This window comes from Malus sylvestris, chromosome 11 (assembly GCF_916048215.2).
Source record: "Malus sylvestris chromosome 11, drMalSylv7.2, whole genome shotgun sequence".
Taxonomy (NCBI): Eukaryota; Viridiplantae; Streptophyta; class Magnoliopsida; order Rosales; family Rosaceae; genus Malus; species Malus sylvestris.
The window spans coordinates 11,692,523-11,706,755 of NC_062270.1; the positions used below are offsets into that span (position 1 = coordinate 11,692,523).

Consider the following 14,233-nt stretch of genomic DNA (forward strand, 5'->3'; position numbering starts at 1 on the left):
CTAACCGACATTACATATGCTTTTTTTTTTTTTTTGCCAAAATAGTGGGCATTTGGTCTACCGACCAACTCAACCGATATGGGGTTGGATTGGATTGGGTTCTAAATACGAAAAACTTATTTGAGTAAAAACTCGATTACGATTATATATAAGTGAGTTGAAATACTATTAATCGAACTGAACCGAGCCTCTGCATGACAATAAATTGTTGCAAAGAGAGAGTTCTATGGGGTTGAATTAGATTGGGCAACAATTGTGATCTGGTTGGTGATATTTTTCTGTCACTTATTAGGTACGGAGATGGGACATAATGGAACAGAATGGAACGGGATAGAATAGAGGTTCAATGCCACGTTTGGTACGCGCATGCTTGAAGGGGACAGTTTTTTAGTTCCGTGTTTGTACACACAAGGCGGAATGGACGAGAAGATTAAATGACCAGCGTACTCATGTTTTGTCTGTTATTTGGTATAATGTTTATGAGATGGATGGGATGGGACGGTTTTTTTATTGTTGATTTTTTAACACATATATGCTTAATTATGATATGTTTGTTACACTAACACTTATTGAATATTAGTACCTAGGAGTGGGCAATTAAAAAAAAAAAAGCTGACAAAACCGACCAAACGGCACCGACGGTTTAGTTCGGTTTGATAAGTGGTTCTTATAATTCTTGGACATCGGTTAACCAAACAAACCTGTGTGTTTGCTTTTATTTGTTTTAATCATAATAGGCATACCATGTACCCATCACAACAAAACAAAATGTGGTAGTTTTGCGAACTCTTGTGCAAAGCTTATGCTTCTGTGTTTACATAATTATTACATGGGTAGATTGTTGGAGTGTAGGAAGTGCTGGGAAAGTTACTAGAGGCTTGGAAGTATGGAACTTTTGGAACTTTTTTATCTTTTTGGAACTTTTGGGACTTCAATTCTTAATTATCTATATGTAATGCTTTCTTCAGTAGAACTTTTGAACTTTGAACTTTAAGAATGTCTGAATGTAACATTTAAGTATCTATATGTACTTTCTTCCCCAGTAGATCTTTTGAACTTTGGAACTTTTGATATTTTGAAACTTTTGGATTGTAATATTTTGAAAACTTGGACCTTTGATGAATTTCTTTTTTGTAACTTTAAGAATGTTTGAATGTTAAACTTTGAATTTAACTAGTGTTCATACAAACCGAAAACTGACCCAAACCAACCCGCCATTGTCGGTTAATTGACATTATCGATTTTAGGCCTAGCTTGATCGGTTTCGGTTTGCAATTTTGACTTAACCAACTAGGTCAGTTTGGTTTTGGCTTTGACCCAAAACCGACCCGACCCAACCCAACCCGCGCCCACCCCTATTAGTACCTATTCAAAAATGCAGCAGGTAATGAAAAAGTTTCGATATATTGATTGCAAAACAGATGGTGCTTGAAATTGATAGATTCTTGTGACCTAAAAAAAAACAGATATTCTAGAACTTATAAATATGCAAATAAGGGAAGATGCAATTGGACCATTTGTCCTGACTTAGTAAAATTACTGTATTGCTAAAACAATAATGAAAGTTTCACATACTAAAACAGTTCATCCTACATATAGCATAGGATACAATTCATCGTCCATACACATCTTAATAAAATATAGCTTGTGTGAGTCATTTAAGGTACACCAAATACGCAACAAATCAGTATCGTTCACTAATGTCATTGCAAGCTAAATCCATAAGAGCGTAGGTAAAAACCGTTCACGAAATTAAGTTATAACAAAGAATTCACAAACAAACAAAATGAGGGGCAAATTGATAATTCGACTCATCTATATGTACCAGGCCCATCAGTTGCACCAGTAATTGTGGTGTGTGTGACGTGTGTCAAATGTGTAATCGCAGGGTTCAAGCGACAACATTTTTCCGATCAACTATATAGGGAAGACGGACAACCTTACGATATAATACAACAGTAATTGCAGTTAAAAGGACAGGCTGAGATCCTAATGATACAGTACTAGGTAAATGGAAGATGGTAATTTGAATTTTGAAAGGAAACTTGGTATATACTACCATCCGAAATGCAGAACTTGTTATCTACCTTAGAACTATGGAAATTTTAACAAAACACTTCCGAAACTGTTCGTTTTTAACGAAAAACCACATTTTAACCTTTCCTGGGTACTATTCACTACACATTTATTTGCCATTTTTCTTTAAAACTAGAGTTTTTTTGGACTTTTCGTTAGTTTCCTTAGAACTAAACCATTCATCTGAAAAAAATACTTTCCACCATCAAAGAACTTTAACAGACATCGTACATCAACATCCGTCAACGGAAAAAACAGACGTTATAAAGTAAGGAATCTAAAACTGCAGGGAATAAACCATAACAATTCTCTATCTGGGCCACTATTGAAATATAGGGAGGTCAATCTTTGTTTGTTGGTCTGAACTTAGATCTGCTCCAACAGCAACGATGCTACTTGAGGCTCCTTCTCCGGTTTCAGTTGACATCTTCAAGAAGTAACTATGCCTGCGATATTAAACATTTAGAGCCTCGTGTGAATTTCGGAGAATGGCTGACAGAGTAAGCATACTTACCATCGAGTGTCTGCTGTCAATTCAGGATGGAAGGCAGTCGCCAGCAAATTCTTTTGTCGAACTGCTACAATCACTTTATTCTCAGACACAGGATTCTCCTGGAATGTCAAAAAGTAATAAGAAAATAGCATCAAAGAAGGTAAAAACGAACTTAATATATTCCAGCAGCATGCCGTCATTGGCAATTTCATTTTAGACGAATGATGATCTGGTTTTGTGTAGCAATAGAACTGCATATTTGCACACCAGAACAGAATCTTTGATAGTGTCTTTTGATATATACTGCAGAATCAGTGTTACCGACGATAGATTTCTGTGCAAAATCTAACTACACAATAAGTGTTATAAACACATGGCATAACCAGGTTTGTGAGTGGTGATTCTAAGAGCCCAAAACTAAGCGAGATGATGAACAGATCAAATTATTCTAGTCTGATTGTAATCAACAACTTTCAATCATAGACATATACTTAAGACAAGACCACAAGAAATTTACAGCTTCTTGTATAAGAAAATGTACTTTTGAACGTAACTTGCTCGGCTATAATGAACTTGCAAACTAACTACCGTATTTTAGAAGAAATGAACCTGATTTTTCCACTCCTTCGAAAGAAAATCCTATATACCCTATCCACAAATAATAGAACTGCCAACCACTGACGGAGCTGGTTGAACTTACCCAACTATTACATATTAGATGTTTTATGGTTTACAAGGAAATATGGTTACTGAAGATGCAAATGAAGCTGCCTACCTAAATGAAACAAATGAGGCTCGACTAAAGACTGAATATACAACAGTATAACTGGTAAAAAATTCTATAGACAGGAGAGAACCACAAACCTCTTGAGCTTCAACTGTGGAATTTGAATCCAACACCTTATTGGACGGGACAGGATAATCAGCCAGCACTTCAACTTCTGGTCCTACGTCAAGGATAGCAGGAGCACGGATGAAAACCCCACGAAATACTTCAGGACCACCTTCTGTAGAAGCAAGCTCTGGTACTGCAAGTTCAGCCTCAAAGCTCTGAATCTGTAAGTTCGTGTTTTAGGAAAAGCAAAACAATTACCACACAGAATATCAAAATCATGTAAACTTATGTGTTACAACAGATGGTTCCCTAAATAAGTCAGTTCCTCACATCTCTTGTTCCTTTTTTATTTATCTATTTAACGTTAAAACCAGGTACGGACCCAAGTGGTGGTTTGGGTGCGCTACACCCATCTAAACTAACTTCTTTTTTCCACCAAGAATACGTATTATCCCAGCCCCTCTTGCCCTCCTCCTTTCCTTTATCTAGTTTCAAAGTAATATCTAGTCATCAGACAAGTGTTTGACCTCCACCAGATGACACCAAAAATATAAGTAATGGAGCCAATATATTAGTCCATTAGCTCCATGCTCTTTTTTCCAAATACTAACCCTATGAAGTACCCATAAAAGCACATGAATAAAGTTTCATGCAAGTGTTTTATTCTCTTTTTATGTCTGTGCTAGTAAAATAACCACCACTGGACTCCTTAGATAAGACAGTGACGTGGTTTTTTTGTGAAGAAATAGTGGATGTCTTTTTTTTTTCTTCTATACATCATATATTTCATCATAATCTAATACATCATTCAGGTCCAATATCGCGCACAACTTTCAAGATTACATGAATGTGTGACCTTCTAAAATTTAGAACTACGGAATCCACAGTTTCCCATAAACAAGCACAGGAACATAATTGACAGATGAGACTACAGGTAACAGAAATGATTTTCAAACACAGTTCAACCAATCAAATACTCTGTGCCACGTACAACTCTTTTTTTATTAACTTTCCAAAGTAAGGAAGTCTAGGACTCTTTTTTTTTTTTTTTTTTTTTTTGAACACGAACTCTAGGAGACTAGGACTCTCTTACCATGGTAAATACTGACAAATTTACTAATGCAACATGTGTCTCATCATTTTGCTGCATATGGCATATCTGGTCTTGATAAGCACGCTTAACTTGAGAGAATACAGAAGTCAGTGCATTACCTGACTGCCAAAGAAGTTTCTGTGAACAGTGCAATCTAGGCCGCCAACAAGTTCCTGTCCTCCTATTTTCTGTCCTGAAAAACATGCCACTCGTCTCAATTATAAAGTTAAACTTTTGGTAACTTTCATTTGTATTGAAGAAGCAAAATAAAATTCAAAGATTCATAGCAGAAAAGAAGGAAGGAAATGAACCTGTGGCTTTGTTTGCTAAGAAAATAAGCCCTGCACAGGTCCCCCAAACAGGCTTCCCCATTTTAACAAACTCGCGCAAAGCAGGAAACTGTGAACAAAATACATGCATAAATAATAACCAAATATGAAAACGAAGAAAATGTCCGAATTCCTAACCATCTGGTAAGCCAAAAACATATTACAGTATACAAACAATCAGACAATACACAAATATTTAGCCAAATTCCTTTTGTGCAAATACGAAACAAAAGGTGGTGGTTACATTTAGCCAAGTCATTTGCTTTTTCAATCAAATAAGGTTATAGTCTATTTTCTCCTCCTTTTTTATCCCCTCTGTTGGAGCTTTAGTACAAAAGGCAAACCAAAATTGTTCATACTCGGTTAATAGCTCTCCTAACCCACAATTACCATTTAACAAGACCCATTACCATTTCTTTCTCTTAAAAATTACAAATTTAATCACTTAAAAATCAAAACTATACAACTTTTTACCGGAAATTGAAGTTCTATAGCCGTCATTTACACATTAACCCAAGAATTAACATACATAAAAGTACTAAATAAATCAACACAAACCCAGAAGCATAGAGAGAGACCAGGTTGTGGTACTCAGCGAGCTTAGCCATGGTGGTGCTCTCGCCTCCAGGGATTATAAGGGAGGCCACAGATTCAAGCTGCTCCGGCTTCCTTATCTCTACGCCCTTCACCCCAAGCCTTCTCAGAGCTACAACGCACACACAAACACACAAGCAGTCAGCAAAAACATATATCGAATGCATATGCTGCGAGAGAGGGGGCGGGCGGCAAAAAGGGAGTGCCTGCTATGTGTTCGTTGAAAGACCCCTGAAGAGCAAGCACGCCGACGAGGGCCATTTTTGCTCGACGGCTCGGGGAATTTGGGCTGACGATACAACAAACAGAGCTTTTATTATGTAGAGAGTCGAGGGAAGGAGAGAAGGCGTAAAGCGATTGAGCGCACTGCGCCTCTCGTTTCCTGAGTGGCTCCACTTTTTGCCCTTTTTAATGAATATTTAAGTTGTTTACGTAGTAAAATGTTACACGTTTGAGGTCATGGGTTCACTAATCGCTAGGAAATATCGAGTGCTATTCCTGGTTGTTAAAGAATTTTCGGTTCAGGTGTCTCGAGTTTGAAATTTTTTTTTAAATTATTGTAATAGTTTTAAAGTAGATTATCTTAAAATATGACTCTCCATTGAATCTTTGTTACTTCATGTTTATGGCACAATGTTTTATAACGTTGGAATTGTGCCAAAAACATGAGGTGACGGAGAATTCATGAAGAGTGGTACTTTTAAAAGCGTCTCCTTAGCATTTTCATATATACATGGCAGACTGATCCCTTTATGGTCTTAATAGAACGAAACTGTGCTCTGATACCAAAAGTTATTCCTTATCAGTTTACATGACCCCTACGTTGTTTCCCACCTCCCAACATTCCACCAATCTCCAACTAGACAATCGTGTGTTTCTACCCATTTGTCAAATATCTTAATGGATATGATGTTGGATTTCTACTTATGCGTTACGGGTTTGAAACTTCCCCCTCCTTTTGCTTAAGTGTGATGTGTGTGTGACACTGTGTTCTGTCAAACACCATAAAGCAAGAGCATCTTATTAATCACTTTTATTTTCTTATGGTGCAGATGGCTATTGCAACTCCTACGTAGAATGATGATATATGTGTATCCAATACCCAGGTCATTACGATTATACGTCTGAAAAGAAGCTTCAGAATACTCTTGCTTGCCAGAATTCTTAAAAATATGTAAGCTGGCTTCTGTATACTGAGAGATGGCCTTCTCTTCTTTCAACATCTATAGTGCAGATAGAATTACGCGACACGGCGTTTGATCGGCTACAGACTGTTCCTTGCGCGATGGAATTCGGATGCATCATTTGCTCATACGTGTACATTGTATCTGGTGTTAGAGAAAGTGCAGAATTTTTAAAAATTGATCAGAGTCCACCGCCGGTGACTATCATTTCCTCCATTGCTTCTTCCATCAGACTCTTATGCTTTCAAAAGTATTAATAGACAATGTCATTAACAGAATTATCACCAAAAAGCAAAGGAGAAATTAAACAAGCCATAAATATGTCTATGAATTTCATATCAGTTCAGATTCTCCGCTTCTCCAACATATTTCATCATCATAAAAGAGTAACATAAAATTTGCTCTACCACTTGAATCGATGCATGACCAAATGGCTACCTGAACTGCACTCCGCAGTGGAACAACTCCCTCTAATGCAGCATTCAAGGGAAGGATGCACCGAAAGTTGTCAAACTGCAAAGATGCAAATCAATTTCACCCTGGTCTTTCTATAAATGCCAACAAAGCGGGATCTACTTTATCTTTAGACAATAAATTAATGACCAACTCCATGGTTGATGCATCTGCAGAAAAACCCCTCTCCACCATTTCTTCAATAAGCCTCACTGCCCTTGATGTCTTGTTGTTATTGATTAACCCACGGATAATTGTGTTGTACGTGAAACCATCTGGAGAACAACCTTTCTCTTCCATTTTTCTAAGCAAGTTTTCTGCTTCACATGTTAGCCCCCCATTACAAAATCCACTGATCATTATGGTATATGTCCTGACATCAGGTTGAATTCCTTTTATTGATAAACTACAAAGGAGATCCCATGCATATTCAACTTTTTCAGCCATGCACAAACCTTCAATAAGAATACTGTAAGTTACAATATTAAAATCCAACTTCCTTCCCTCCATCTCTTCCAACAGTTCAACTGCCTTGGGAAATTGTTTGTTTTTACAAAGGCCATCCAGTAAACTAGAATAAGTTTGAATATCTGGAAGTTGGCCTAAAGCTTGCATTTCAGAGAACAAGTTCTGTGCATCTTGTATTCTTCCCATCTTGCAAAACCCATCAATAAGAGTGCTATAAGTAACCGTATTCGGAACAATTCCCTTATGAGACATTTCCAGAAAAAGGATTCGGGCATCATCTACCATTTTACGCTTACAATAGCCGTTTATCAATGTGCTATAACTATGAGCATCAACCATGCAGGCCTTGCTAAGCATTACCTTAAAAACATTTTTTGCCTTGTCCATTTCTCCTCGCATACAATACCCATCCATAAGTGAATTGTAAGTAATCGTATTAGGTTCGATATCTCGTTGAATCATCATTTTGACCACGCTCTTTGCTTCTTGGACCATCCCCTCTTTACAGAATGTATCAACCAGTACACTAAAGGTGAACACATTTGGAAAGATATGTTTACTCACCATTTCATTCAACAATCTTGTAGCTTCTTTCCAATCCTGTAATTTGCAAACTCCATGAATCAAAGAGGTATAGGTCATGACATTTGGGGCAATACCCTTACTCGTCATTTCTGAGAAGAGGTTATGTGCATCAGCAACTAGAGTATCTTTGCAAAGACTGTCGATAATCATGCTATAAATAACTAGGTTAGGCTTGCAACCCCCTTCTTCCATCTTCCTAAGCAATTGGATTGCGGCAGTGTTGTTACCATTTGCGCAAAGGCCCTTTACTAGGGTACCGAAAGTAACCACATTCGGTTTACAATTACCACTGTCCAACATTTTCTTGAAAAGTATTGCTGCCTCAGCCACTCTATTCTGGAGAATAAAGCCGTTGATTAGAATGTTGAAGGTCACGACATTTGGTTCAAAACCCAATTTGAAGACGTTTCCCAAGATAGACAAGCCAAACCCCATTTTCCCCAAACGACAAAAACAATTAATGATAATGTTTAGTGTATAAACATTAGGACGAATTCCGGAAACAACCATTTGGTTATTCAAGGAGATGACTGCCGAATAATGTTTCATCTTGGCAAGTTGAGTCAAGATTTCGTTGAAAGGGAAAACGGAAGGCAGAGTACACCTTTGAAGCATTTCGTCGAACACATTGAGAGCATCCTCAACATTAGTGATTTTCACAAGCTGGTGTTTTTGGGTGTTTCTAGATTCGGTCGATTTAGAAGCTCGAGAATGAAACAAAGCCAAGTAATTGTTGAAGAAAACAACAACAACAAAAGAAGAATGAAGAAGACAGGGCAGCATACCTCTGAGTCTGAGTCTGGTGGTGCTGCTTCTGCTGCCATAACCAACCTTCAAAGAAGAAGAAGCAGCAGCAATCGTTGCTCGCATCATCATCAGCATCTCTAAATCAGCGATTCAGTGCGTTAATCCTCCACAACAGAGTCTACTCGGGAATAAACCACCCTTGTTGAGAGTGATGGAAAATGCTCTCCCTTGAAATAATGAAATCAAAATCCCATGTTGCTTCAGATAGAGTCTACTCTTGCGAAATATATAAAGACTCGATTCTGCATAAATATCCTAACAAGATACAATTGCTACTCTAAAAAACGTTTTGGTTATAATGCCACAAATGATGAACACAACCAACGTCAACTTGGTAAATTTAATAATTGATGGGGCATCTTCACATCATTTACGACCTCAAATGGTAGTTCAAAGAGTTATCAATTCGGTCTTATAGCATTTGCATATACTTTTTGAAGGCTTGTAAAGAAGAAAATCGTATTTTTTTCAATTCAATCATGACCATTCATATTCCGTACTTTTAAATAATGAAATCAAAACCCTATGTTGCTTCAAATATAGTCTACTCTTGCGAAATGTAAAACCCAAACAATTGTAATCTATCTACCACCTTGGAGAACAAATATATAAAGACTCGATCCTGCATAAATTTCTTAACAAGATACGATTGCTACTCTAAAAAAGGTTCGGTTATAATGCGACAAATGATGCACACAATCAACATCAATTCGGTAAATTTAATAATTTATGGGGCATGTTCACATTATTTATGACATCAAATGCTAGTTCAAAGACTTATCAATTTGGTCCTATAGCGTTAGAATATACTTCTTGAAGGCTTATAAAGAAGAAAATAATATTTTTTCAATTCAATCATGACCATTCATTTTTCGTATTATTAAATAATGCAAACTATTAAAGAAAATTGTGAGAAAAAGTAAAGAAATATTCTGTTTTAAGTTGGAATATTGTAGTACTAGCATTATTTTAATATGAAAATAAGAAAGATAATATGCAAGCCTTAGTGAGAATTTGAAGTAAGCATGAAAGTATAAGGGTGTGTTTGGAAATGTATTTTAAATAATTAAAAAAAAATGTTTTTGATAAAAGTTCTTTTGGAATCAATCATTAATAAAGGGTGTGTTTGGAAGTGTATTTTAAATAATTTAAAAAAAATGTTTTTGATAAAAGTCCTTTTGGAATCAATCATTAATAAAAGTCAAGTACATTATGAAAAAAAAATACTTGAAATGGTTTTTGGAAGAAGTACATAACTGGTGCACTACACAAATGTCTTTGTATTGGTCTCGTTGTATGTAAACTTTTCATTATCTTTACTCTCTAGTTATATTTCTTATGTTAGCTCTGCCAGCCGCTGCATATTCCGGTCGTTTCAAAACTTCAAGTTGAATAATCTGGTTGGTTAAGTGAAACAAAATAAGTAACAAAAATGGCTATGGTTACTACCTGTAGACCACACCAATTATATTGCTACTAGTAGTTAGTAACCATTCAAATGTATGATACACACACACACACACACACACACATATATATATAATGCTTATTTTTGGTTCGGTATGGGATTATCCAAAAATTGAGTAGATAATATCAAATCTCGTACCGAAATTTTGGAATCGGTTCGGTATTTCATCCAGAAATTTTTGGGAATTTTGGTTTGGAATTTTTTCGGTTTGGAATCGAGATTTTTTTTGTTCGGTTCGGGATTTTTGGGAAATTTCTTCTAGCCCTAGTCCTCTGCGTGGAATTTGATTGCTCTGAACTGCTTAAATTTTCTGCAATATGAAAGCCTTGGAATTGCTATGGTTAATGTGAATGAAAGAATTGTTGCTGGATGCAAGATCTAGTTTTACTTTATTTTCCTTGCACGTCTTTAGATATAGTGCCGCCTTGTATGTCTTGATTGCAACCTGCAAAAGCCAAAGTTTTTAGCATGTTTTTGTCAACTTATTTTCCTTGCACGTCAATAGCATGTTTTTGTCAACTTAGTTTTTAGCAATAGAAGTTTCTGCGATTTTTTATTTTTTTTTGAAAAGATAAGAACTTTATCCAACAAAATAAATGCTTTTTCGAATTAAACACACTCTTTTCGAATTAAACACACTCTTTAGGCAAACAAAAAAATTTCACAGCTAACAATTTTTACAAAAAATAAAATAAAATAAAAAGTTAAAAATACAAAATACAAAATCGAAAGCAAAATGTATTTTTTGGATATTTTCTAGTTAGGGTTAAAAAATTGGGCTGCCTCTCAATGAGTACTTTAGTAATGTCTATAGCTAGACGTAGCAGAAGTTCGGTGGTCTAAGTGTGGTTTCAACTTGTGATCATTCACATTGAATGTGTTACCACTTTACTCATTAATAATGTTGACAGCCCTATGAGGATAAACATTACTAACCTAGTATTGCCCATTCCACTAGGACTTCAACTTCCTTGGAAACAACTTCAACCTTGAATTAAACAACAAAACTTTATGCCATGGTTTAAACTCTTTTCTGAATTTGATTATCATGAAATGACTTAGTTTTCTCCTTGTAGAGCTTCTCACCTTCATATACCTCATTACAAAGTTTGTCCAGCTCCTTGAATTGCAATTTTAGCTTATCACCCGCATAAAAATAGGCAAACTTTAGCTGTTTGATAGCCTAGTACGCCTTATGCTCTAGCTCTATAGGTAGATGTCACTCTTTACCATAAACAAGCCATAATGGAGGCATCCTAATTAGAGTTTTATATGTTGTTCTATACACCCGTAGAGCATCGTTTAATTTCATGCTCTAGTCCTTGCGAGTAGAGATGACTGTTTTCTTTAGGATGTGCTTTATCTCTTTGTTGGAGACTTCAACTTGCCCAAACATCTAAGTATGATATGCAGTGCCTACATGATGGGTGATCCCATATTTTGCAATGAGTGCTGCTAAAGGTTTATTCAAGAAGTGCTTACCTACATCATTGATAATAGCTCTTGGAATATTGGAATGTGAAAAAATTGTACCTTAGAGGAAATTCAGAACCACTGGCCCACCTAATGGTGCAGGCCCCAGGAAAAACCTAGGAGTCCAAGGCCTAAGAGAAAATGAATGACATACTTACTGATGTCGGAGAGATGAATGAGGTGGGGAACTTTATCCATTTCCAAAATACCCTGCTCCAGGAAAAGTATGACGACCTCGTGATACAAATCAATTAGACGAACAAGAAGATTGACAGGACATGCAAGTAAATGGCTCGTCCTCTCATTGGGATGTTAGGAGTGGAGACAAAGATGCTCGTGAAGTCATCAGCAAGCACTAGGAGGCTTGATGAGAACTTTGGTCGGTCCCCATCACCTGAGAAGCACCCTGAGAGAAGTTATGGGTTAGGAAATAAAAAAACTTGTGGTATCAGCTTAGAAACATTAAGCAATCGTCCAAACTAAAGAACCTTGATTATTTCGAGGAGGAGATGTTACTGCCATTCTCTAAATAGCTAATCAACAAGTCTACAAGCGGGGACACCGAAGCGCTTAAGATGGAAAGCTACGAAGGGTATACTGATCCATATAACCATCTCTATGGGTTCATATACGCTATTAACGGTCGATAAGACAACGATGCCACCAAATGCAAGCTATTTCCAATTACCCTCAGTAAAGTTGCTTGGGATTGGTTCAAGCAAATAGCCCCAGTGTCTATACCTCTTTCTTGGGATTGAGGTAGGTTTTCCTGGACACTTATGTAATCATCTTTAAGAGGCAGTACACATCGACTGGTCTTGCCTGCGTGAAACAGAGTCTAAATGAAACCCTAAAAGATTATATATCCAGATTCAAAGAGTACACCAGATGCAAAGTGTTTAGGTTAATATTTAACTTTGGGCTTAGAGGAGAGAAAGTCCAAAAGAGTTTAATAAAAGGAGTTTCTACCCGAGGCCCAACACCAAGCCTAGTTGCTTATTTCAAGACAATATAACGGCTCCCCATTAAATGCAAAGGTTAAGTGCTTACAAGGGAAGTGACAACTGATGGAAATCAACCAACTCTTGGCCCAAAAGTACTTTCTGAATGGTAGGACATGTAAAAAAGGCAATGACTCACTACCCTTCATTTGCTTTCGGGCAAAAGCAAAAATAGTGAAGTCAGACTAATTTGCCTATAAAAGGGGGAAAAGGGCTCAGAGACAAAGACACTCAATCAATCAAACAAACAAACATACAACTTATCTCCCAGTTAAGCAAATACCCAGAAAGTCGTGCTTTATCTAGACTCTGCACCCTTTTAGCCTTAGATTTCCTTAGAAGGATATCTTTTGTCCATGTAAAAGCTTTGCTACATTTTCCTATATGTTATAGTATCGATCTCTCTTGTATAAACTCTTTACCAGTTATCCCCTTTAGCATTCAATGCTTTTATAAATGTAAAGAGAAGAGACTGCAAGACGTTTAACCTTGCCCGACAAGGTGAAATCTTGCCCGACTCTCTTTGTTTTGTCTTTCAATTAATAGATCTGGTGTTATAATGCATTCCCCGGTTTGTATTCAAGTTATTTCCAGTCTTTTGATGACCCAAAGCCCCATCAGTTCTTAGATTTGGTTCACTTAATGGTTTGGTCGTCACAAGAAGATTAAAATGAGTTAAATTGATGACTTGATCAGATTTGGACCTTTACCCTTTAAGCATACAAAATAACTAAAAGTCATTGATCTTAAGGCATGGAAAAGAACTTAATGTAGACTTGAAGTTAGAAATAACTTGGGGCGCAAGGAATCAGCTTAAAACACACTTGTTTTACATCTGCCATACAGAGATGGCAGCGGCACGCCTCAAAACTTAGTTGGTTTGATTGTGAGCCTCAAGGCTTACACTTAAGGCCCTACAAAGGCACCTTTTAGAACTAACTTTGTTCTCCTCTTATAGCATTGCGACAAGCAGGAGCCCGACAATCAACCAAAGTGCCAACTCCTCGGGGAGTTGTGTGCTCAAGCCAGGAATAGCCGCTAGCCAGATTTCTTGCCCGAACACAAAAGATGTGATAAGGCGACGAAATAATGCCTTCATGGAGGATTTGCTGGTGGCGATTTCTACTTCCATCTAACTCAGAATCCCCCCAAAACTTTCAGGAATTTGCTCCATGAGTTAACCAATTACTCCTGAGCTGAGCAACTTAACAAGACAAGGATTAACAAAACAAGGATATAGATAACTGCCACATCAACAAGGATTAATAGGCCAAGCATGTCGGCTAAGGACGAGCATGTTGCCTAAAGCCAATCAGGAAGTTTTGTATGACTGCCCGTCAAAAAAGAAAAAAAAGTATAAGAATTACTAGCCCA

The 14,233-nt window shown here is 36.9% G+C and overlaps 2 protein-coding genes across 3 annotated transcripts in view; both read right to left on the reverse strand.

Moving 5' to 3' along the window:
• Positions 1-2,254: 2,254 nt before the first annotated feature.
• LOC126589608 (probable pyridoxal 5'-phosphate synthase subunit PDX2) lies at positions 2,255-5,811 on the reverse strand. Its single transcript, XM_050254959.1, has 7 exons — positions 5,627-5,811; positions 5,405-5,532; positions 4,809-4,896; positions 4,617-4,690; positions 3,434-3,625; positions 2,591-2,688; positions 2,255-2,522 (listed from the first exon to the last, which is right to left on the reverse strand). Exons 1-7 carry the CDS (start codon positions 5,679-5,681, stop codon positions 2,399-2,401), a joined length of 759 nt encoding a protein of 252 aa, XP_050110916.1. The 5' UTR covers positions 5,682-5,811; the 3' UTR covers positions 2,255-2,398.
• Positions 5,812-6,846: 1,035 nt separating this feature from the next.
• The window catches only part of LOC126589606 (putative pentatricopeptide repeat-containing protein At1g12700, mitochondrial), a 41,694-nt gene continuing 34,307 nt past the window's right edge, over positions 6,847-14,233 (reverse strand). Inside the window, exons 1-2 of one of the 2 annotated variants that reach the window (XM_050254958.1) lie at positions 8,896-9,544; positions 6,847-8,446 (exon numbers count right to left, since the gene is read on the reverse strand). In XM_050254958.1, the coding sequence (XP_050110915.1) occupies positions 7,139-8,446; positions 8,896-8,934 (1,347 nt within the window). In that variant the 5' untranslated portion in view covers positions 8,935-9,544 and the 3' untranslated portion in view covers positions 6,847-7,138. Of the gene's footprint in view, positions 8,447-8,895; positions 9,545-14,233 lie in introns of those variants that run through there. The other variant, XM_050254957.1, reaches the window with a different exon arrangement.